The 25673-nt window shown below is 45.6% G+C and overlaps 2 protein-coding genes across 5 annotated transcripts in view; both read left to right on the top strand.

Moving 5' to 3' along the window:
* Slc14a2 (solute carrier family 14 (urea transporter), member 2) overlaps window positions 1-2703 on the top strand; it is a 407135-nt gene extending 404432 nt beyond the window's left edge. For all 3 annotated transcript variants that reach the window (XM_013014919.1, XM_013014920.1, XM_013014921.1), the window contains one exon: window positions 1630-2703. In XM_013014919.1, coding sequence (XP_012870373.1) covers window positions 1630-1830 — 201 coding nt within the window. In that variant the 3' untranslated portion in view covers window positions 1831-2703. The remainder of the gene's footprint in view (window positions 1-1629) is intronic.
* A 7161-nt stretch (window positions 2704-9864) lies between these two features.
* Window positions 9865-25673, top strand: part of Slc14a1 (solute carrier family 14 (urea transporter), member 1 (Kidd blood group)) — a 40933-nt gene continuing 25124 nt past the window's right edge. The window contains exon 1 of one of the 2 annotated variants that reach the window (XM_013014956.1): window positions 9865-9973. In XM_013014956.1, coding sequence (XP_012870410.1) covers window positions 9962-9973 — 12 coding nt within the window. In that variant the 5' untranslated portion in view covers window positions 9865-9961. Of the gene's footprint in view, window positions 9974-22979; window positions 23024-25673 lie in introns of those variants that run through there. The other variant, XM_013014957.1, reaches the window with a different exon arrangement.

Raw genomic sequence — 25673 nt, 5'->3', positions numbered from 1 at the left:
CAGAACGTATTTCCTAAGCACATTTAGCCTTCTCTTATACTGTCCTACAAACAAAATGAAGTTCACTTCCTGTGTGCCCTCTCTGTTGATGACGTTTCGCTGACCAGTGTCAGGAAAGTTCAGGCTCTTGACAGATCCAGGAGTTCCTCATTGAGGAACAGGATATAAAGATGTTGAACTACATTTATGAAACTGTTCGAGCTCTCCTCAGAAGAGCACTTGTGAGCCATATTCTTTTGCTCTCTAGCTGGTGCGCATATGTGCAGCCGTGGGTCTTCAACAATGCAGCCATCTGCTTGATGGCAATCATGTCCTGAGGACCATTTATTGAATACTTAGTGTACACAAAGCACCAGCTCTCTGAGTCAGTATTGTTACTCCCGGTTCCTGAGAAAATAGGCCTCAGAAGGCTGAAATGATGATAACAAGGGGATATAATCTGAGATTTGGATCTGGGTCCTTTCTACTGTAGGACTCCACCGAGCACCTTGTGCTTTCTCGGTGGGACTTGGTGACAAGACTCCCTGAGTGGAAATCAGGGCTCACAGGAATTCCTTATGGCCTTGTGCTGGCACTGTTCTTGTTCTCCAAATCCCTCCCAACATCTTTGGGCTTACACCTGGCCAATGTCATTTACTCCCTTGATGCGACCTGCGGCTCCTACTACTGCTATCATAAAACATTTGGGGGAGATGGGACGTGATTTGATCTACCTCATAGTTACATTCATAGGCTGTCTGCAAACTGTCCACTGGAGCCATCTCAAATGAAGAGTATGCTCAAAGGAGGAGGATATAAATGTCCTTGATCATCTCAAGGAATAAAAAGCAAGTCAGGATGAGAAAGAGACATGGGACCTGAGAGCACTTCAGAAGAGAGGCAGCTACTCTTCATCTCTATTTCTCAGGAACAAGGCCATGAGTCTCTGTAAAGGGTTTCTGCTGCTGTCAGCTTGTAAATGATACCATCTCTGTGTGGTTTTCCAGGCCTTTCAGTTCAAGAGCTCTATAGATAAAGTGTTGGTGCCTATGAGTTCTCATTCTCAAAAGAGGGATTCTATTGGCCCAAATTGTGGGCCTATGGGATGCTGTGTTTGAGTCAAGTGTCTACACCTGAGTCAAGTGTGTATATCTACTCCAATCTATGACATGAGAAAAACGTCTTGAGATACAAGGAGTCCAAAGACACTCCTTCAACAGGGCTTCCGAAAGCAGGCACAGAACTATCACAGCTCCTACAACCAGATGAATAGCCTGACCAGATTCCCCACCACCACCAAAAAACCATATCTTCTACGTAAAGGCATATTAAGCCCTATTACCATTCCAATAGCTATACTTTGAAGAGTATGTCTTTACCTGTTCCAATGCAGACTGTCACCAGTGACATACATGATTTTATTTATATTGGCACCCAGTCCAACATTCCCCTTAGCAATGCCCACAAAGCATCTCTCTTCTTTCCAGGGTTGAGGGGATTTATAATGGCTAATTAAACAAGCTCTAGGGTTTTTTGTTTGTTTGTTTAGTTTGGTGGTGGTGGTGGTGGTGCTGGTGTGTGTGTGTCTGTCTGTCTGTATGTATGTATGTTCACGTGACTGAAGCACTTCTCCTGTCCCTCTCCTTCCAGTTTGGATTACCACCATGCACATGGCCCTTCTGCCTCTCAGCGCTCACCTTCCTGCTCCTGACGACCAACAACCCCGCCATCTACAAGCTCCCCCTCAGCAAAGTCACCTACCCAGAGGCCAACCGCATCTACTTCCTATCCCAAGAGAGGAACAGAAGGGCATCGACCATAACAAAGTACCAGGCCTATGATGTCTCTTAAGTTGCCAGTTCCAAAACACATCATTGTAAATGTAGCTGTGATCAGGTAGCTGAAGACCTCTTTAACTTCCCCTTGAAGGTCCACCCCGGAAGACTTCTTTAACTCCCCCATCAAGCACAGGAAATGTGTGGGCTGTCTCCCTCCAGGAGCCTCTCTAAGACACACAACACTTGCCAAAGCTCTGTTTGGTTCAACTTCGTACCCACAACTAGCTCTATGAAAACACCCTTTAACGGAGACTTTCTAGTCACACCACTCACTCATGTAATATAGCACAGTGCCAGAAAATGGTCTAGTCTAGAATGCAAGAGAGTTGGACACACACACACGCACACACACACACACACACACACACACACACACACACATATACACACCCCAGCTCGGCCACTAATCAGTTCCATCTGTCTCAGGCAAGTCCTTCCTGAGCCATCTTAGCCTTGATTTCTTATTGGCAGGGATTTCTTTATGACAGGAAGGGTCTCTAAAACCTCTTCTGCTTCTGAAGCACAGATTCTTCTCTGTCTCCTGTAAATTGATCAAATCAGCATGACCAGCAAGCAGCAAGTAATTGCTGAGTTGAGAAACAGATGGAAGGGTTACCCAGAGGAGAGGCAGAAAGTGTTGATGTTTGGGGGTGCGGGGGGGACTGGGAGAGAAGGGGAGTCTTCTTGGGTCATGGAAAAGTATCTCCAGACTGGGGATTAGAAACTGAGCGTGTCAATGTGCCTTCCTTTACGTAACAGAAATGTTCCTGGGAATATTCTAAAATAATATCTGATCATTTCCAGCATCGAAATCATACTGTGAAGCGATTATTTCTCTTTTTGTAATTTTCATAGCCACACTCGCATTAAACTGTTTAAATTTCAAGTTGGTGTCAGGCTTTTCTTTAAATGGGGCTTGTCTATGTGCACACATTCTGCCCATTTGTGGGAAACCCCTTTGTATGTCTGAAAGGAGACAAGGTGGGCTAAGAATAATCAGAAGAGAGCCAGGTGTGATAGCTTATATCTGGAATCCTAGCTTCTTAGGAGGCTGAAATTGGGAGGGTCATGGTTTGCAAACCAGCTCAGACAAAAAGTGTATGAGAACAGAAAAAGCTAGGCACAGTGATTCGTGCATATCATCTGAACTAAAGTGGGAAGCATAAACGGAAGGATCATAATCCAGGTTAGCCTGGGCAAAAAGTGAGAACTTACATCAAACATAACTGAAGTGGGGCTGGGAAGGTGGCATGCCTTGTATGCATGAGGCCCTGGGTTCCATTCCTCAGCACCACAAAAGCAGAAAAAGGCGGAAGTTGGTGCTGTGGCTCAAGTGGTAGAGCGCTAGCCTTGAGCTGAAGAGCTGAGAGACAGTGCCCAGGCCCAGAATTCAGGCTCCATGACCTACCCAAAAAATAATAAAATAATAACCAAAGCAAAAGAGGTTTGGAGGTATGGCTCAAGTGGTAGAGTGCCCGCCTAGCAAGTGGGGGGCTCTGAGTTTAAACATGAGTAGCTCAAAAATAATGACCAGAATAGGGCTTGAGAAGAAGAGGAGGTGCACAGCAATGACTATGGACATTGCTGTCCTAATTCACAGGTCTTCTCTATGGAAAGACCCATGGTCCAGCTCTCCCACCCTTCTCCAGAGGCACACTAGCCTTTCCTAGCCACACTGAGATGCCAACACATACTTCCAGTTCAGCATGATCAGTGATGGCATAAGAAGAGGGAGAAGGCCGGCGCCGGTGGCTCATGCCTGTAATCCTAGCTACTCAGGAGGCTGAGATCTGAGGATCGCGGTTCAAAGCCAGCCCAGGCAGGAAAGACCCTGAGGCTCTTATCTCCAACAAACCACCAGAAAACCGAAGCGATACTGTGGCTCAAGTGATAGAGCACTAGCCTTGAGCTGAAGAGATGAGGGAGAGCGAGCGCCCAGGCCCAGAGTTGAAGCCCCACAACCGACCAAAAAAGGGGGGGAGGAAAGGGGAGGGAGACAGGCCCTTTACAAACACAGCTTTAAAGAAGAATTACATTTTAATCAAAATCCATCCTTTAAAAAAAAAAAGAAAGAAAGAAGACTCTTAATTCCAGTTAACCACAAAAAAGCTGGAAATGGAGCTGTAGCTCAAGTGGTCGAATGCCAGCCTCAAGCAAAAGAAGTAAGGGACAGTGTGCAGGCCCTGTGTTCAAGCCTCAGCACCAGTATATATTTGTTTTAATAAGTTTGGGGCTTGAACTCAGGGCCTGGTGCTATCCATGAGGTTTTGTTGTTGCTGTTCAAGGCTAGCATTCTACCACCTTGAGCCATAGCACCACATCCAGTGTTCTGGTGTTAATTGGAGATAAGAATCTCATGGACTCTTCTGCCCCGACTGGCTTCAAACAGTAATCCTCAGATCTCAGCCTCCTGAGTAGTTAGGATTACAGGCGTGAGCCACTAGTGCCCAGCTTCAATGTATTGTTTTAAGCTGGTTTCCATGTTTATCTTTTCTCTCTCTCTCTGGTCTGAGATTCCAGCCATCTCTCACCAGCCCAGGAAGGAACACTGGGCCATATGTCTCTCTCTTGCAGCCCATTTTGACCTCTTCAGGAACATGGAGTTCTTCATACAAGCGAATTCTCCATGTAGGAAACCGGAATGACTCATAGCCCATAGCTACCTCTGAGTCTGTGATCACACCTTGAGGCCAAGAAGGTCTCAGCCTATAGTTTAATGACCATAGAATTGTAGCTCTCTGAGGATCAAGCATCCAGAAATTTCACCAGAAGGCTGTTTATGCTCACGGCTCACTCAGCTGCCCCAGAACCTCCAAGTGATGACATCAAACTATTAAAAGTACTGGTTCTCATGCATTTCCACCAAAGCCTTATAATCTAGTTTTATTAAAAGCAGAAACCCCACCATATGCATACTATTCTGATTATTGACCACTAATAAAACCCTTCAGCTGGTCTAAGTACTTCAATATCCTTGCCTATAAAGCAAACTGTGTTGGCCCAGGATTCCAGGCAAAGTGGAAATAGACGGGGTGAGAGAATGCAACTCATGAAAATATGTCACGTCTACAGGACAGCAGAGTAATGGATCCAGTCCCACCCTTCAATTGAGCATCAACAGGAGAGAACCGGAACCAACCCCACCACCAACTCCCGAAAAGTATTGTCTCAGCACCATTCAGCAACATCACACTGAGAGCATAAAATCAGCCGTGGTGGAAGTATTTATACCACAGAGACTGGCAGAGTCTCTGGGCATGTACATAAAATAACAACACCCATTTTGCAAATACACATACATACAAAAAGTACACTGGAATGTGGGAGAGCAAACCAAATGTGACATAAAAATAAAATCCATGCCATCATGGATATTCTCAAGAGAGAGGCCTCGCCGGAGACAATGGACCCACCAAAGCCTAAGTCACATGATTAACGCAATCCTATCAGGAAGTAAGTAAATAAATAAATAATACAAGGGACAAACATACAGTTGCAACTCCATAGAACTAGCTCATGTGTGACAGAGTAGCCCTGAGAACGATTTGGTCGAGTAACCGGCTGCAGCAAATTCCTGCCCCATGCTCTCTTAACCTTTACAGAATCCAATCACTTCTCATGGCTGGTGTTCAGGGAAAAAACTCTTAATTTTAATTGGGGGGTGGTCACTCATGGGACCTGAACTCTGGGCCTGGGCGCTGTCCCTCAGCTCTTCAGCTCAAGGCTGGCACTCTATCACTTGAGCCACAGCACCACTTCTGAGGAATCGAACCCAGGGCCTCATGCATGCAAGGCAAGCACTCTACCACTGAGGTACCTTCCCAGCCCTGGAAAGAACTCTTAGACATGGTTTTTACCATCTAACCCTCACATTCCTATCAGGGGCATTCACATCAAGCCCCAGCATGCACTCTTCTGCAGCCAGCTCTTTCTCCAGAGCTTCTGCAGCTTGAATCCCTCAAGCCATGAAACAGTCTCAGGTGAGGCAGGTAGATGGCAAATCAGCGGCTATTAGACCATAGTGTGTACCACATTCACCACTGGAGTTTATTTAACAGACAGGGCCCTCATGCACAGAGTTAGAGGCAGCAGATCTGGGACAGAGCCTGGCAATCTGCATTTCTAAGTTCTTCTCAGGCCGTGCTACCACTGTGAGTCTGAGGGCCCTCTTCCAGAGTCACGAGTATAAACTCTGAACTAAGATCGTTGCCCTAAATACCTCTTTGCCCTTCATTGCATGGTGTAGGAAACAGCTTGCAAACGCTCATTCAGATAGGAATCACCTGCGTTCCTCAGAGCTGAAGATTTAGACTCAGTAGATCCAGATGGAGCCTTCCAAAACTCGTATTACACAAATGCGGTTGGGTCGAGGTCTTGCATTTGAGATCACTACATAGTCTCCTACTCCTTGACAGAAGAGAATCATTCTACCCTGGACGAATCAGCAGTGGGATTGGGCCGTGTGTGTTTTTAAAGCTCCTGCAGTATTCTAATGAGCAGCCAGGGCTGAAAACACGTTGGGGACTGTTTCCTAGGTCCCAGTGCCTCCAATCAGAGTCACTCCTGGAGGTTCTCAACCCCCTATCTGAGTCCCCAGGTGGGTTGTATGTAAGGTGCAGACAGTCCACAGAGAAGCGCGGAGCACTGGAGGCAGAAGGCAGATGTACAACACAGAGAACCCTCAACTATGAAGCCTATCTCTTTCTCAGTGTTGTTGGGGGGCCCAGACTTGTACCCTGTTAGAAACTAAATAAAGAAAACTGAAGCCACTTACCAGAAACATCCGGTTCAGTAGACCAAGCAGACAAACAAGCTCTTGCATTGGCCCGGAAGTCTGCTAAGCGAACGTAGTGGTCCTGGCAAGGAGAAGGAAAGCAACGAGGTCGCCAGCAGCCCCTCCAACCACATGGCACTGGGTCTGGCAGTTCAGGCCTGGTGGAGTCCTGGGGCTGCCAATAAGATACAGCCACGGGCCTGTGAGCAGGTAGGAATGGAGAGCTGCGTGGGGGTGGGGCTCGAAGGTGGGAGGTGTGTAGAGGTGCTGACAGCGGCTGCTGAGGATGGGCATGAGGTGTGATGGCTCGGGAGACCAGCTGGCAGGAAGCTGGCAGCCAGTAGATAAGAGGGAAAGGAGTAGAAGAAAAGCAGAACACAGACACAAGTGAAAGAGCAATGCCCATGGGCCTGGTGGTACAGGAAAGGAAGAGGGAACACAGATTGGTTGTCATGTACAAGTTAAGAAGGCTCTAGAACTCTGAAAACTTCCCAGGGGGGCTGGGATGGGACAGGGATGAGAGGTGGCTCTCACTCCTCCCTCTACCACTTGCTTGCTTCTTGTGGGGTACGTCTGAGACACGAGGATCTACTATCCTGTTGGAGAGAGACCGGCACCTGTAGCGTGGCCTGAGCATATGAGACTTGATCAGGCAGGGAGATAGGCAATTCATGCAGCCAGGTATGTAAAAATCACCATGCTCAGGCCTGGCCCCCTCAGAATCCTTGGGTATCGCCCACACACTCCATGGAAGATAAAGAGGCATGCCTCATGCCATCAGCATTCTGAAGGAAGAAGCTGAAGAAGAAGGTTTTCGAGAAAGTGGGAGGAGCCCCGAGGCAGCATGACTTTGTCATAGAGGTTGTCTCTGCCCCTAGAGTCAGAGGTGATCTGCGATTGGCTCAGCTCTTGAGCTCTAAGTCTGGATGTTTATCCTGTACTCCTAGTCTCTCTAAAGACCTGTAGAAGCTGCACATGGTGGCGCACACCTATAACCCCAGCACTTGGGAAGCTAAGCAAGAGGATCTTTATCTAGCAAGACTTAGGCGCAACAAAACAACAACAAGCAACAACAAAAATGAGATCTATGGAATCCTGTGTCATTCATCTGGGAGAAGGGGTTGTTTGTAATCTCGCTGAGAGACATGAATACCCACTAAGTTTCTGACAAGCCTGGCATAGAGCAGGACAGCTCAGGACACAAGCTCAAAGTGCAGATCTCAGGCTTGGCTGCTACACCCACCTCCCTTCCTGGGCTCCTGTCTATCTTTTTTTTTCTTTTTTCTGGTCTTGGGGCTTGAACTCTGGGCCTGGGCACTGTCCCTGAGCTCTTCAATTAAAGGCGAGCATTCTACCACTTGAGCCACATCACCACTTCCAGTTTTCTGAGTGGTTTATTGGACATAAGAATCTCATGGACTTTCCTGCCCAGGCTGGCTTTGAACTGCAATCCTTAGATCTCAGCCTCCTGAGTGGCTGGGATTACAGGCATGAGCCACCATGCCTGCTTCCCCCTAGCAGGCCCTCACTCAGCCCCAGGCTTTCCACAGACACAGACTCTAAGCCCTTTGAGGGCATGAATGGAGTTCTATACGTCCCTGAACCCTGGCACACCCACCAGGTTCAGTGAAAGGTCCACTTCTCCTGGAGTATATTTCTAAGGAGCTGGAATTTTGGAATTACACTTTTGTGAGGAAACAGATCAGTTTGAATGTTACTGAAACGGATCAACTTGATTTTTGAATATTAAGCCAACAAGATAGTTGACAGTTGTGTGTTTTGTTGACTCTTTTATCTATAACCAGGTCAGAATAGATACAAGACAGCAACATGTGAGTGCTTGTGAATTTCCTCTAGCATTCCCTTAGCAGTTTCTTTTAGGAGCCCCGTCTTTACTTTGCAGCTAAAATAATTATCAATGTATTTTAGTTTTATTTTATTTTCCTGTGCTGGGGATCGAATCCAGGACATTCAATGTGCCAGTCAAGTGCTTCACCATTGAATTACAACCCCAACTCTTGGGTTTTAGAGACAAGGTCTCATTCTGCAGCTCAACCTGGCTCAGCTGTATGCCTGCACACAGGTTGAAGTACTCATTGTTAAGCTACATAGTAACGATGTCTTCTTGTGTTGCTTTGTTTTGTGTAAGTGCAGTCTAAGAACTACCTCCATTAGGATCACATGGATTTCTATAGTCCCCTCAGACCAAACCAGACTCTAGGGTGGAGCCCAGACTCTTATCCTCCTGCTCTCTGCAAATCGAAGTTTGAGGACAGTGCTCAGTTCATTGCCTGTCAGAGAGATAGATGGAGGTAGAGGCTGACAAACATTTAGAATCAAGAAAGCTTTTCTCACCTGGGTACTGTTGGCTCACGCCTGTAATACTCACTACTCAGGAGGCTGAGACCTGAGGATCTCAGTTTAAAAGCCAGCCAGGCAAGAAAGTCCATGAGACTCTTTTTTTGTATACAATTTTATTGTAAAAATATTGTACAAAAGGGTTACAGTTACATGCATACAGTAATGAGTACATTTCCTATTGAGCATTGTTACCTCCTCCTTTGTTTTTCCCATACCATCCCTTCCCTCCCCACCTCCTCTTCCCTCCCCACTTTCCCAATTCCTTCTCCCCCCCCCCAAGTTGTAAAGTTTGTTTTCAACATCGTGTTTTGGACATCTCATTGTTAAAATGGGTTAACCTGTATCCTTATGACAGCATTTTGTTATTTCCCTTCCCCTCCCCAAATTAGAAAAACAGATATACAAGATGCAGAGCATGGGAATCAAATACAGTGAAAACAGGGTTATACCATAGGGGAAGAACATACAAAAGAAACAAAAAATCACATAGTGCATTATAAATACATTAAAAACAATAGCAAGAAAGAGAAAATCACTTGTGTCCCGAGACTCTTATCTCCAGTTAACCACCAGAAAACCAGAAGTGGAGCTGTAGCTCAAATGGTAGAGTGCTCGCCCTGAGCTGAAGCTCAAGGATAGAGCCCAGGCCCACAGGTGAAGCCCCACCACAAAAAAAGAAAGCTTTTCTGTACCAAATTCCTCTCCTCTCCTGTCCCAGTCTGCACACTCCTGTTTATGTTGCTTAAAAATCCAGAGTCTGTGAAGGCTGGATGTGATCCAGGGTTGGGGGGAGGGGGCGAGGGGACATCCTTTGGCTTGTGACACTTTCTAATTGTCACCAGAGGGCGCCAGAGCACTTCCAAAAGTCACACACAAGGCTCCAATTGTTTCATGTTCTTTTTCCAAGCTGAGGGTCCAGACTCCCGGTCTGTCTCGGCTTCACTGATTCACCCATCTGCAAGAGGAAATTGAAGTACTTGAGAGTGCATAACTGCTAATAAAAGAGCTTATGAGGCCTGAGGTACGTATTTGATGCCAAGATCTCATCCTAACAGGCAATTAATACAGACCTGTTACAATTCTATTCAAACTGAAATAAGATCAGAGAGGTAAACCTCCTTGACAAGCTCCTGGCTATTATTCTACCGTGAATCAGTGGTTTGCACAGATGGGAAACCAGAAACCCTGAATTATACACATAATTTTTAATATTTTATTATTAACAAAGCTAAGTTCAATTATAGCTGTCTTTCACCCATGTACTCAGAAAGCTTCCCATCTCCTCTGCAGTTTTTGGTCCTGACACTGCTGTTGGGCATGCAATACAGCTCATAGCTCCAGAAGACATAAGTTAGAAAACTGGCACCCTCTCCAACGGCTGACCCCACCCCCATACTGCCCATTCCACCCAACCAGCTGTCTTTCTCTAATATACGCTGGTTGTTTTCCCAAAAGCATTATTTAAACTTCATTCTCCTAGTCACTGGGCTATAATCCACATCATATTAATTCAGTCTGTGAAGGCAATTATCATAGTACCCTGGTGATGGAATTGGGAATGGTGCTCGTGATGAGGGTACAGGTGTGGTAGCATTGACAGTGTTGAAAGTGGTGATGGTAGAGATAGGAACGCTGAAGGTGGTAGAGTTGGGGATGGCAGACATAGAGATGGTGGCAGTAGTAGAATCAGCGATGGTCAAGATGAGGTAGACTTGAGGATGGAGGAAATGGCTGTGACATTGGCTAGGTGGACTTCATGGTGGTATCTACTTAGCATCCTTCTGAGGTTTTATCTGCATGAAGAATAAAACCCAAACTCCTGAGCTTGACACACAAGCCGCTCATGAGCCAGTTATTGCTTGTGTGTTTAGCCTTTCTTCCACTCACACATGCTACACATACATGTACACTTACACTCACAAAGCTTTTCCACGTTAGAATATTCTTTCAGCCTCACACTAAGTGTGTATGTTTTATTCTGCTATTTGCGCCATAAGATGGAGATCATTACACATGGCTGCCTGCGGGCCCTTGCTTATCTCCTTGCTGGGGGCTTCACATGTACCATCTCATCAGTACCACTGAGTGGGCCATCCCATTTGAAAGTAAAGGAAGTCGAATAAAAGTGCAACTGGACTTATCCCAGATCTACCTATTTTGATGCTCAGAAGCTTCAGAACCAGAGTTTCAGTCATCTGTCATCTTCCTGAAAGGATCAGCCTAAGCAAATGCACTGGGGAGGGAATCAGGACAGTTAGTCCTAAAGTACTTCATTCCAGGTCCCATTAAAAACTAATACAAGCCAAGTGCCAGTGACTCACACCTGTAGTCTTCGCTACTCAGGAGGCTGAGGTTTGAGAATTACTGACCAAAGCCAACCCAGGCAGGAAAGTCTGTAAGACTCGTATCTCTAACTAACCACCAAAAAGCCAGAGGAGGGCTGGGATGTAGCTCAGTGGCAACGTGCTTGCCTAGTAAATGCAACATCCTGGGTTCCATTCCCAGTGCCAAAAAAGAAAAAAATACAGTTAAAAAAAGCCAGAGATGGAACTGTAGCTCAAGCGGTAGAGAGCTAGCTGTAAGTAAAAACAAAAAAGCTTAGGGACAGTGCGCAAGCCCAGAGTTCAAGCCTTGGGATGGGAATGTTGTGTGTTCTCTCTTCTGCATTTCTGTAAATGCAGAAGAGATGCTTGATGTTTCATGTGGGTGTTCGGTAGCCCTGGTATTTTCCATTACAGGAAATGTACTGGATGCATTGACGATGTGTTAGTGACCCTTCACTTTGGGTCCCAGTGTTACTCAGATGTTTGGGATTCTACATTGACCTTCTGACCTGCCCACTACCTCAGGCAAAGCACAGCAGGAGGCCCCAGGAGGCCGTGAGACAACTAGCCTGTGTGTGCACGTTCCTCCTTTATTTAGAGAGGCCTGTGAGCTCCCGGGAGAAGTGTGGAGCAGATGTCACCCACAGCCACCCCTCAGCCCGACCTCTAAGCTTGGCTGAGCTACCTGGGTTCCTAGCCTCCCTCTGGAATCTGCAGGTACAGAACCTGAAGCCATTGCACACCCTAGACGTGGAAGGCTGGATGCACCTTCGTTTGTCCTGGGCTGGTCACTTTGCCAACCCTATTCTTCCTCAGCGATTAGTTTTTGGGAGGAAGGAAGGGAGAGCACTAGAAATTGAACTTAAAGTCTCCTGTTTTCCAAGCAGGCGCTCTGCCACTTGGGTCATGCCTCTAGCTCCTTTTTGTCTTGGTTATTTTTTTAGAAGGATCTTACCTTATGCTTAGTGATCCTACCTGTACCTCCCTGTATTGCTAGGGATGGCAGGCACATAGCACGATAACCAGCCATGGTGTAAGCTAGTCTCATGAGCATCTTTGTGTCTGGGCTTGAACCCAAATCCCCAAAGCTCTGCTTCCCAAGTCGCTAGGATTATAGGATTGAGACACCTACTGTGCGCAGTTCTACCTCCTTAGCTTTAAAAGGAAAAGAAAAGGTAATAAAGAATTACTGCCCTTTCCATCCCATCAAAATATAAGTTCTGAGGACAAGTCAGAGCCATCAGAGCCAAGTGGAGAGAGAGTGCTTGTGTCAGGGAGCTCTGAAGAAACCCATTCCTTCTCACCGTCCTCCTGCCTTCCCCGGATACCCTGCTATCCCCAAAGACACATCGGCTCTACTTTTCCTGCCACTCCTGTGAAAACAGTCCCCAAATTCAATACCTCCATCTTCCCAGACTTACCCAGGGCAGACTCCCGAATCACCTACCACATTCTGGATATCCTGGGCGTTTCTACCCACCTGTGCAGAGATCTCAAACACAGCCTCACGAGACAGATGGCTGGCTGGCTGCCATGTGGGGCACAGGCTCCACACCATCATCTGAACACATAATAGATGTCCCTTAGGGACCTATCACAAGCTTAGGGCAAGATACATATTTACCAGCATCCAGATGAAGAAAAACATCATCAGCACTCAGAATTTCCGCTGGGGAACCAGCAGCCTGACTCCGGTCACTCTACCTGGCTTTGAAGCTGGGCTAAATGGAATCCTGTGGCCCCTTCTCCCATCCGTGGCGGCGATGGGATGGAACACGGTGCCGTCCCTAGTGACCCAAGAGAGGAGCCAGCAACCATTTGTCCTCTTTGCGTCTGTCTCTCTCTGTCTCTGTCTCTCAATCAACATCATGAGCTCGTGAGCTCCATTCATACCCCGTGTGGATTATTTACCCATTCTACTCTCCAAGGCCCATGGGGTCATGTCCCATTTGGGGCTCCTCTGAGTACTGCTGTCTGAGACCGTGTTCTACCTATGTGGGTTGTGAGCGTGCTTGCATTCCAGCAGGTGTGGTCCTAGGAAGGAGATGCCGTGTGGAAAGTGTGGCAAGTGTGGGAAGCGGCAGTGCCCGTGTACGCCTACCAGCCCCACGTGTGACTGACGGTCACCCCACTTCCTCAGTGCCCTTTTGAATCGCTCTTCCTCCACCCTACCTCCATTGGTAGTTCTTTCCCTCCCCCATTTTATCTCTGATTTGCAGACCTTTCCCTGTTGGTACTATCCTACCACAGAGCCTATGGGCTCCTGGAGAGCTTCCCTGGCTTCAAACCTTCAGCCACCCATGCGTGACTCTCCAATAATTGCCCTGAATGCTGCCTTCACTGTGGCACTGTGCTGGACACAGAACCTCAGAGCTCCTCCTCTTCTGTTCCTGTCCAGCTAGACCTGTTCCTTTGCCTTGCTTTGTGCATTCACAGTAAACTACTCAGGGATCAAACAGACCCCTTTAGTGCTGCTTTTGTAATTGGTGGTGTCATTTCCCAATGCTTTAATTCTCCTTCTGGTAAATCTCAGGCTGCAGCCTGCCTAGCAGGAAAACCATCCTTTTTTTGCTGTTGTTAGTTCTGTAAGAAGCACCCCAACCCAGCCCACGGCAGTTAGTGGCAACAGAGCTTTAGAGAGTTTGTTTCTAGGCACCGTAGTTTCCAGAGAGGCCCCAACTTGTAAAGAGCTCTTTTGAAATTCTAATGATCTGGCAGGTATTTCATGACTTTTTGTAACAGACAGCTACTACTTCTTACTTGCTGGTAACTTCTATTTGATCCAAAATCAAGCAGAAATTTGTGTATTAACTAGATGAGGGGAAAGTTGATAGCCAAAAGAAATTTCTTCTTTCCCAAACTTCTTCTCCGTGAGATCAACCTCCTCAATCAGCTACAATTATCAGTCACCTGCCACACACAGTTAGAGGTACAAAGTGCTAGATTCCACCTATCATTATGGAGAGCTTAGGAAGGCATGCAAAATAGAGACAACACAGTTTGTTTAGGTCCCAGTCTATTTTAAAAAATATATATATTTGGAGGCAGTCTTAAAATGTGACTCAGGCTAGACCAAATCCTCCTTGCCTCAGCCTCCTGAGTGCTGGACTATAGGTATGTATCACCACTCCTGCCTGTTTCGCTCAGACTTTGAGAAGGAAAATGAGATTTCTGGGTTTATGGTTTGCATATAGTTTGTTAAAGTTTCTACTTGAACATGGACTTTATGCAAAGGACCTCAACACATTCACATTCCTATTGCCCCATAATTTGGAACTTAGCAGTATTTCATTATTTCAGATATTTTTCTGTTCACTGTGGTTCAAGTGGTAGAACCCTTGAGTAGCAAGTGCAAGTCCCTTAGTTCAATCCTCAATACCTCTCCTGCCAAAAGCAACAAACAAACTTACAATCGTAACTACTCAAGAGGCTGAGATCTGAGAATCACAGTTCAAAGCCAGCCCAGGCAGATTTAAAAAAATGTAAAAGAATCTTAAACCCCAATGAACCAGAAAAAAACTGGAAGTCCAGTGCAGTTCAAGTGGTAGAGAGCCAACCATAAGCAGAAAAAGCTGAATGAGAGCATAAAGCCTGAGTTCAAGCCCCAGTAGTGGCATATATACACACACACAAAGCCCGCTGAGGTTTACATTTACATATTTTTATTATGTTTAGTTTTATTGTCAAGGTGATGTACAGAGGGGTTTACAGTTACGTAAGTAAGGCAGTAAGTACATTTCTTGTCGAACTTGTTACCCCCTCCCTCATTTTTCCCTCTTTCCCTCCCCCAAGGCCCCTAGTTGAACAGATCATTTCCAACACAGTGTCTTGTGAGTATCGCTGTTGCATTGGTTCTCCCTTAGTCCTTTGTCTCAGCCTTCTTTTGTTCACCTCCCCTTCCCTAAATCAAATAAACATATATACAATACCCAGGGTACCAAAATCAAATACAATGACAATAGGTGATTAAACCATTGGGGGGAAAAAACACAAAAGGAAAAAGAAATCACATGGTACATTACAAACAACAACAACAAACAAAAACCTCTTGTGTCCATGTCTTGGAGTTCATTTCCCTTAGCCTTATCTTACATGGTCATATGTACGTAGCTATTGAGCTATTCTGCTCATCTGCTAAAGTTGCATATTCTCCTTTTATAATGAAGTATTTTTCTTAGGACACTATCTGATGCTGAGCCCGTTGGTGGGGCTGGGGTGTCTGGGGTCAGGTAACCTGAGAGAATAGCTGTCAGAGTGCACTTGCAGTCCGATGTCTTCTACAACATAAAAGAGCATTGCTTTCCAGAGCACTCAGGGCTCAAAGGCTGTGACTCACAGCGCACACCCTCCCATGCCATCCACAGCTCTCCACAACCCCGCAACACCAGCACTCAGTTCACCCATCCTCAGGGCGCTCCCCGGAAACCCTCTCCCCACCTTCATTCAGTGCTACTCAGATATAAAGGGCCTTTCTAGGCCCAAATCCTCCATACACCTCCCTCTGCCTTCATTACTGATCTACCCCCAAACTCTTTAACCCTAAATCAAGTCTGTCTACAAGGTAGCGTTTAATTGTACACCATCTGGTATTATGAACAACTACCAGGTCGTGATCAAACTTGACAAGCACCTGACCCTCCCTCAGAGAGACGGTGCGGTGGACTTACTCTTGAGCAGATGATATTGCAAACCCTCTCTCAGGAAGCATCATTCCCCTCCATGTCAGTACTGCTCACAGTCAGCCTTGACTGTGACATATGCTCCTTTGCATCTCATTCATGTACCAGGATCTGCAAACTGACTTCTCATACCATCCGCCAGTATCTAAGGACTCATCTAGATTTACAGTCGCAACAGAACAGGGAAGGAAGGGATGATGGGAGAGGCCCTGGTAGCACAGCCTCCAACCTGAGGATAAGGGGTTGAGTCCCAGATACCAGGAAGCAGTGGACTGGCCAATGTATGGGCAGTCCACAGGCAACTCTCGTAAAAGGGAGGCCTTGGGGACCGTACGCCTCCCTTGATTACACTGGCCTGTTTGGTGGCTGGAATTGGGAAACTATCCTCTGTTGCCTGCACCAATCACTAACATGGAGGCTCTGGAGAAGTGAAGCTTGTTTTCTGCTTACTACCCTCAGAATGGCCTAGGTGTCCCCCCCGAACTAGACAATCTACAAACCTGGTGTTCAAGACTTGGGCCTGCCCTGCTGCAGGGCTTCCCCAAAGGCAAGCAGAACATCTGAGTCAACAGAGTGCTGGCTGCTTGCCGCTATAGATGGCTGACCTGAAGTGGGAGCGGGTGAGCAAGAGCCATCCATGTTTATCCCCAGTGGTAGAGGCTCTGCCCCTTAGACTAGACGTTCCTGTAATAATGCTGCAGCCTGCTCTTAGAGGAAATAGGCTCCTACTTACTCCTTTTCCAAAAGTACCATGCTCCCTCTTAGTTAAGTACCACACAAGAGCCTGGCCGACCTGTCAAGTCCCCAGAGTCATTCACCCATTTTATTCATGCAGTGACTCAACACATATCTCCTGAGAACCTTAATGACCACACGCTGAACCCAATACTGGGACTAAGCAATGCACAAAAACAGCCCGGATTCCACACCCGGAAGCTTGTAGGCCAGTGAACAAGTACAATAAAGCAAAGACTCGCAAAATTGTGTGATGACAAATAATGATAAGCACTACAAGAGAAAAGAAAAATACTCTGAGTGACGCAGGCCGACCATTACAGCTCTCCCCTGAAGATTCACCTTTCCCTCCTGATTGGTAGGATTTGGTTTCTGGGTATCTTGTTTGATTGGTTAGTTGTTGTTGTTGTTGTCACTGTATTTTAAGATGGGATTTCACTATGTAGTCTAACTTGAGAGGCTTCTGCCTTGAGATCCTCCTGCCTGAGCCTCCTGAAGGGGCTACCACGTTTAGCTATCTACAGTGAATCTCTGTGGGAGACATTCACCCACTCACCATGGCGTGCAGAGGGCCGCCAATAGGAAGGCAGACGTCCTTTGCAAATGTGCATTCGACCGGTCTATTGCTGTAATGTAGGGCTAAGGAAAGTACAGGTGCAGACCTGACAGAGTGGCTCAAGTCTCTAATCCTAGCTATTGGGCAAATGGAGATCAGAGGGATCAAAGTTCAATTGCAGCCTAGGAAAACAGTTAACAATGTCTTAGCTTAATTAATATGCCAGGTGTGGTAGGCAGTGGACACCTATCACCCCAACTATGTGGGAGGCATAAATAAAAAGGTTGTAGTCTGAGGTCAATCCCATGCAAAAATGGAAGGCGTAGGGCTGGGAAGGTGGCTCAGTGGTAGAGCACTTGCCTTGCATACCTCAGGCCCTGGGTTCGATTCCTCAGCACCACATAAGCAGAAAAAGCTGGAAGTGGTGCTGTGGCTCAAGTGGTAGAGTGCTAGCCTTGAGCTGAAGAGCTGAGGGACAGCGTCCAGGCCCAGAGTTCAGGCCCCATGACCAGCAGAAAGAAAAAAAAAAAGGAAGGCCTTACCTGGGGGGAAAAATGCAAGATAGAGTTGGAGACATGGTTCATATGGTATAAAAGATGAAAGAATCTAACATACAGTATGAAAAGGGAAGGGCCGTAAGAAAGATGCTTAAAGAAGATCAAGACTGGGAACAAGCGGGGAGGGGTAAGGGGGTGTTCCTGACATGCTGATCAGGACACAAAGACCTTAGGCTGGACCACAGGGGCTTCAGCCAAGCCTCCTGGGCTGGAGGAAGCCCGCCCTATGCGTGCAAGCTGCAAACTCTCCTGACCTATGATAATCCTTCAAGCTGATTGATGGCCAGGAGGCTTCATCCACCAAGCTTAGTGAAGCAACTGGTATCCAGCGGAGGGCGGAGCCTGATGGAGCGACCTGATGGAGTCAGGTGGAATGTCTGGACAACAGGTTTTGCCTACAGCACTGCTTTCCACAGGTGTGGCCCAGACTCTGCCAGCGCGGTCTCTGCTGCCAGCTGGAAGCCAACCACAATTCACTTGGCTCACCATAGCATCCCCAGCCGAGACGCTGGAATCTGTAAACTGTCACCACTCCAGGAGCCTGAATTGATTCCTTCTCTTCAAAACTCGTAGAGCAGGGCTCCCAAATGCAATATACACACAGATCTCTCGGGGACTTAGTTAAAATGCAACTCTGATTCAGAAGGTCCCAGGAAGACTGCGATGCTCATTTCCAACAAATTCCCAGATATTCAAAGCTGCTTGTCTGTCCGCCACGCTTTTGGAGTTGCACGAGTTGGAGAACATTAGCCTGAGTGAATGAAGTTAAGCCTTCATCTCTATTTCAGGGAGAACTCAGTCAGATCCATCATCTGATCCTGACTCAGGAAGCATGTTTGTTTTTGTTTGTTGGGAGGGGGGATTGTTTCGTTTTTGTGCCAATCCTAGGGCTTGGACTCAGGGCCTACAAGCTGTCTGTAAGCTTTTTCATTCAAGACTAGCACTCTTCCACTTGAGAACCACTTCCAGCTTTTTTGCTAGTTAATTAGAGATAGCCTCATAGACTTTCCTGCCAGGGCTGGTTTCAAACCACGATCCTCATATCTCAGCCTCCTGAATAGTAGGATTACAAGCATGAGCCACTAGCATCGGCTACTTGTTTTATTTTTGCTTGTTTGTTTTGTTTTGTTTTAATTCTGTGTCTGCTATGTAGCCTTGAACTTGCGAGCCTCCTATTTCAACTTCCAGAATGCTGGGGGTTCTAGGTGTGTACCACTACCTGAGCCTGAGAAGTAACAATGGTATCAGTTTGTACAATGAGCTGAAATAAGGAGGTTGCAAATAAGAACTGTAGTTGGAAAGAATAGCACAAACTACCTTTTCTTGAATGTGCTTCTTATGTGCTATGATCTTTCCATTTCGCAAGGCAGATATTATTAATCTCCATTAACTTTATAGTAAAATTAACGTTCAGAAAGTTTAACTCATTTTCCCTGTGGTATTATTGCTGGTTGAAAACTGGAGCTTGGTTAAACTCATGATCTGATCCATGGTGTGAAAGTGCGAAATCAGGGTTAATTGAATTCACCCCCAGTGCTTCTTACCTTTACCTTGGTTTTGTTTTTAGTCCTATACCTCAAACCAAGCACATTAGACTCACTAAAGAAGGGACAGTATATTTTCAAAACTCCTCAAATATTAGCAGATAAGCCTCAGAATAATTTCTTTAGTGCCCCTCCTCTACCCAGTAATGAGACAATTGAGAAGCTGAAGGGTGATAAATCCATCTTGTTAGAACCTGAACTAGTGCATATGTATACCCACCCCAGGACTGTTCAATAAACTAACGAAACATAAACTAGTGTCATAAGGTTAAATAGAATGGGAGAGGAAGGAAAAGGAGGGAGCTTGCCAAGGGAAACTAGAGAGAAGAATTGAGAATCAAACCAACTTGAGAAACAGTATACATTTAGGAGAACAGAGAACTCCAAAAGATAGAAAATTTCACCAAATGAAAATTCTTAGTATTGAAAATAACATCTCAGTCAGGCACCAGTAGTTCAGGCCTGTGATCCTAGCTACTCAGGAGCCTTATATCTGAGAATCAAGATTTGAAGCCAGCTGAGAAAGACAAATCCAACAGATTCTTATTTCCAATTAATCAACAAAAAGCCAGAAGTGGAGGTGTGGCTCCAATAGCCAGTTGCCAGCCTTGAGCAAAAACAAAAACAAAATGAGATCTTTAGGCCCTGAGTTCAAGCCTCAGTACCCAGACATACACAACACAAAAAGAATACATCTCATATGTCTATGAATCTTCTTGCACTTCATAATAGGTTGGGATTATTTTAAAGTGATAAAGCAGAACACATTTAGTAAGTAAAACTGTTTGAAGAAGAAGAAGAAAGCTATGACTCCTCTAGGAACTTCAGAACATCATCTCTTGTATAACTGAACTGAAAGGCTAATGCAGACATCATCTCTTCCAATAGAAGGTTGGGATTACAAAGCAAAGCTCAGAGTATCTTCACTACAACAGCATCCCCTAGGTAACTTCTCTTTACCCTTCAAAGACTATTAGAGATACTGTTTTAAAATAAGTTTCTCCTAGGAGATAAAAAGTTACTGAGAAATTAGTTAATTTACACAGTAGATTCCCAGGATAACTACTTTAATCCCTTCTGGCAGAGGTGCCTCCAATGACCTCCCATTAGGCACCTCCTCTTAAAAGTTCCATCACCTCTTAATATCACAATACTGGGGGCTAAGCTTCCAGCACACAAGCCTTCACATCTAAACCACAGCAGGTATTGTTTTGTTCATCTCATCAGCATGCTTGTCTCTGATTGGACTCAAGGTTTAACTCACTGTCCACCTTTTTGTGGGCTTAATTATGAGACCACAGATCTAGAGTTGCTATAGCGCTGATATAAATTTTTGACTAAATTTGCCAGGTCAAGAAGTTGGAAGATGCAACATAATTAGTCCAGTTTCAGAAAGAACTGAAAGAAAGGCATTGAACGATACATTCAGGGACATTTCAAAACACTGGGAGCACCCGTGGCGGGACTAGTTGTCTCTGCAGCCTGGGAGCTCTCTCCACAGCCACCGATGGGGCAGCAACATCACCTGACACCATGCAAAATGGGCAAGCTCTGCATTGCTACCTGTTTGGGGGTTCCCTACAGGCTCACAGTTGTACCCTTTCTGATGTCAAGATCAGGAAGTAGCTCCTCCCCAGTTCAAGCTGGAAGGAGAGACTCATTCAAGAATTTTTGAGGACAAGCCAACACAAGCACAGGGGAGACACAGCTCGGTAGCTTTCCGTGTGCATTACATGGACCACCCCTCCTCACAACCTTATGAAGGAAGCAAACTTACCCGGCTTTACAGTGAGGAATGTGAGGTCCACAGAGAGTGAGTAACATACCAAAGTTTACATAACTGGTAAGGATCCAAGTCAAGACTCAAACCCAGGGTTAGTTGACCTGAAAGCCCACACACTTTAGATTATCTGATGCGTCGTGTATGACAAGGCTGCATTTTGTGACCTGCACTTAAGGTGTGGTTTTACTGGGCCCTGGGCAGAGAGTAAGAAGGGAGGGGGCAAAAGGAAATAAGATTCCTCCACATACTCAACCTGACCAATCAGGGCCAGGGACCAGAAGGCGATGGTGCCACGTGTTGGTAGCACTAGGAGGAAGTCTGTAATTGCATGTTGATGATTGTGTTCATTGACGTAATGAATGAATGAAGTAAACATCTGGACAGAAGTGGCAATACCAGACAGCAATAGAGATGTTAACAGTACATATTTGGATGTTACATTCTAGGGGAAGTAATTTAACATCTCTGGACTTCAATTTCCTCTCATGCAAAATAAGAATGATATTATTTACTGCAAAAGATTTTTGCAGTGGCTGTACAGTTAAGTACATGAGCATAAGACTGGATGTGGGACAACAGGATTCTGTCGGTCTCATCTTCATTATCACTATCACTATTATTATTGCAATGAGGGATTGTGTCTCGTTTGCTTACTGAATCTCTGGAGATGCACTAATGCAATTCCTTTCATTCCCAAAGTTAGCCCCACGTGCTCCTCTTGTGACTCATTTTCCAACTTCAGGGTGACTCTAGAGTTTGTTTGTTTTCTCCTCATTTTACCAAAGAGAAATGTCAGAGAAATTCACCTGCATCTCAAACTTTCTGTGGTGAGCCTAGACGCTCTAGGCTCCTCCTCCAAACACAGACGCCTGGACGGAGGGAATTCTGATGGGTAAGGACATGGAGCCCTGTGGTCTGGCAAGTGTCCAGTGGGTGGAGCCCGAGAGCCCTCTGCAGCCAGGCTGCGTACCGATAAGGACTATCTGAACATCCAGCCATCCACTGGGCAAGGGAAGGCCGCGATGAAAGGAAAGCAGGCCACAGATGTGGTAGATGCACAGCTCTCTGTGGGAAGCCATGCAAATTCTGCACTCACACCAGTGCACCTGATGTCTGCCATGACGGAACAAGTCACCAAACTGGCATTTCAGAAGAAGCACAAGAAGAAAGAGAGTTTTCCATTTTAGATTCTCTCTGCTCTAGAATGTTTTTACCTCTTAACTTTTAAAGCAGCAAAGTCCCTCCCCTCATCTCCTCTCCCACGGGGATTTTTACCTGGAAAGAGGAACAAGGTTCCAGGCAAACATTTCTCTTTTGGCTTGCTACTCAGTGGGGCAAAGGGTGAACAGAAAACAACCTGTATTCTTGTCACTATACTACTCAGGGTCTTGCTGTTCATACACCTGGTTAGAAACTGTCAAGTCTAAGAACATTCCACCCTGAAACCAGCTACTTGGCTCTGGAATCTGCTCTGCTCAACTGTCCTGTGGTTTGTAGTTTAAAAAAATGCCATCCCACTTTTTCTGGCTTACAAATCTTTGCAAAAAGTATTTCACGGGGGAAGTTAGGAGTAGAAGAGATAGCACGGAAGATAAAAGGATGGATTTGAGTAGAAGTAGCGTGACGCAAAGACAACAGAACACCGAGGAAACATGGCAAAGCAATTGGCAACATGTCAACGTCAGAGAAAGAAGAGGGACATGAGGTGCCGGAAGCAGAGACCAGCTTCTCCAGCACTGCCTTCGCATTGGTGGCTGAAGTGGGAGGAGAAAGTGCTCAGACTTGCAGAATGGGGCTCTGGGCATAAAAGGGTGAGGTGCCTGCCTGCTTCTAATAGAGCCTGGCAGGTCTTTATCAGCCATTGCCGGCTGCCACCGGAAAGCCAGCGGGCGGGTAAGTAAGTGCCCTCTTCATTTCTATTAATTGCTAACTGTTCATTGTTGGGTCTTGTCTTCTGAGTCCTCTATTTTCACTCTTTTAAGTGACAGAAGAAGAGTTTGAACTCAAATGTGTCTGATTCCAGAATGTGTACTTATTTATTATTAATAGTGCATGTTAATTATCCAAAGTTCTGAGTTTTACTGTGACACTGATATGCATGCGTGTATGGTACCTTGATCATGCCTACTTTCCCTTCTGCTCTCACTTAATCTCCCCTCTCTCTTGTGTGTACACCTCTCCATTCCAGCCCCCCCAAACACACTTTTTTGGTGCCATTAGTAGGACTTGAACTCATGCAATGAACTAAGGGCATTGTCCCTTAGGGTTGTTTGGTTTGGTTTGGTTTTTGTTGTGTTTTTTGTGGGTTTTTTTTGGTTTTTCGTTTTGTTTTATTGCTCAAAGCTAGCAATCTACCACTTGAACCACAGCTTCACTTATGGTGTTTTGCTGGTTAATTGAAAAGAAGAATTTCATGCACTTTCTTGCCCAAGTTGGCTTCAAATTACAATCCTAAGATCTCGGCCTCCTGAGTAACTAGGATTACAGGCATGAGCCACAGTGCCAAGCATCCTCTATCCCCCTTTTGAATTGTTGTCTTGAATTGTTGCAACTGGATAGAAGCAGCAAAGTTAGAGTTCTGGTAGACTAGAGAGTAATTCACCAAAGCCATAGGCTTCTTCCTGAAAAGCTAAAAGTCAGGTCTTTTATGTATGATTTCTGAAGCAGGAGGGAAATGTTCCTGAGCTTCATGCTGATCATTTTCTGCAAGGTGACCACTTGAGGCACTAAATGACCCCAAATGATTAAATAATCCATAGCATTAGAACTTTCGAGCTATGCTTTTCACATACGTAGCATTGAAGAGAAGGATATATGATTCAATAGAAAAGAGGCAGAGTGTCCAATTATGGACTTATGGGTCTGGCATGTGCTGGCATGCTGAAGCATACACATGGCATGTGCTTGTGTACCCATGGGAAGAACCTCTCTTCATAGCAAAGTCACCATTTCAGCAGCTCCCTGCAGCCACACTCTCTGGCATGGACGAGCCAAGGCCTCAAGAAGCAGAGTCTTCTGAGGAAGGCTGTGTTTTAATCAGGTGGCCTGGATACCTGACAGTGGTTTTGTTTGTTTGTTTGTTTGTGATTACAGCTTAATGAGAACTGAGGACTCCCAGACATTCCAATCAGAAACCACCTAAAATAAAGATGATAATAAGTACTAAATAAATGTCAACACAGCCAGGCTTTAAAAAAAAACATGGCACAGCAAGAATATTCAATTTCTTCCATATCCAAAAATTTGTGTAGTATTTTGTATTTGTAGTATTGATGATAATGACTATATTCCTCTCCCCCTCTCTATTGAAGGATTCTTTTTGAAGTAATACTTTCAGGTCTCTCCAATTGTATGAATTCCTAATATATACTAATAAGAGAATGACTTTCATATTATAAAATGAAACAAGAGATGACCAGATGAATTGAAATCTCGATGTTACCATGATTAGTATGTCAAGCATTGCCTCTTTTCTAGTGATCTGGGTTTTAAAAACAAACAAACAACTTTCCAACTCCCGCCAGAAAGTTCACCAGTTGCAGCTTCCAGAATATTCTTGTAGCCTTGTCTGTGATGCAGGAGGGAAAGCATTGCTTTGAGGTATGGGGAGATATTTAATAGAAAGCAGTTGTTTCCCGCAAGGATATAGACTGAAGTTAAGGCAAGCTGAGCCCTTTCTGTGTTACAATTCCATCTTCCACTCCAGGAACACTAGCCAGAAATACAGCCTGCTGTGTTGCGTGCATCATCGGATCCAGGCAGTGACCCTGCCAATCAGAAGCAGCTCCCTTGGTTTGTTGGCTAGAATAGAATCCTGGACAACCCTGGCGGGGTCTGCCTCCAGCCTGGACCACAAAGAACCAGTATGCCTTACCCATTCTCTGTGGCTCACTCTGCCTGCAGCTGGATGGGTGAACTTGGATAGCACCCTGGGAACCTGCTTTTATTTTATAGAAAATTCAAGTTTGAACCATGTGGTCTCCAAATTTCCACATAGTTTACAGGTTTTCCATCTCTTGGTTCTAACAGGTGTTCATGTTGAGCTCAAGGGTGTGGGTTTTTCTTTTTGTTGTTGTTGTTGTTGTTTTGCCAGTCCTAGGATTTGAACTCTGAACCTGGGCACTGTCCCTGAGCTTCTTTTTGCTCAAGGCTAGCACTCTACCACTTGAGCCACAGCACCACTTCTGGCTTTTTTGAGTAGTTTATTGGAGATAAGAGTTTTATGGACTTCCTTGCCTGGGCTGGCTTTGAACCACGATCCTTAGATCTCAACCTCCTGAGTAGGATTACAGGTGAAAGTCACTGGCGCTTAGCAAGGACGTAGTTTGAAGTTGTGTATGATTTGGGGGTGAGAGGAGGTTGGCACAGAGCAAGGTGGATGGAGAACCTGACAGAACCCATTGGTCTTCTTCATGCCTTTTCTCTTTCATTCTAGGTTTTGTTGTTGTTGTTGTTCTGTTTTTTGTTGTTGTTGTTTTACATGCATTTTCTTAATGTTCTTTATCCCCATTGTTATTAGCATAAGGGTATTTCCATTTATGAA

Source organism: Dipodomys ordii, unplaced genomic scaffold (genome assembly GCF_000151885.1).
Source record: "Dipodomys ordii isolate 6190 unplaced genomic scaffold, Dord_2.0 Scaffold25, whole genome shotgun sequence".
Lineage (NCBI taxonomy): Eukaryota > Metazoa > Chordata > Mammalia > Rodentia > Heteromyidae > Dipodomys > Dipodomys ordii.
Note: the sequence above shows the minus strand (reverse complement) of the source record. Positions and strands in the feature narration are given on the sequence as shown.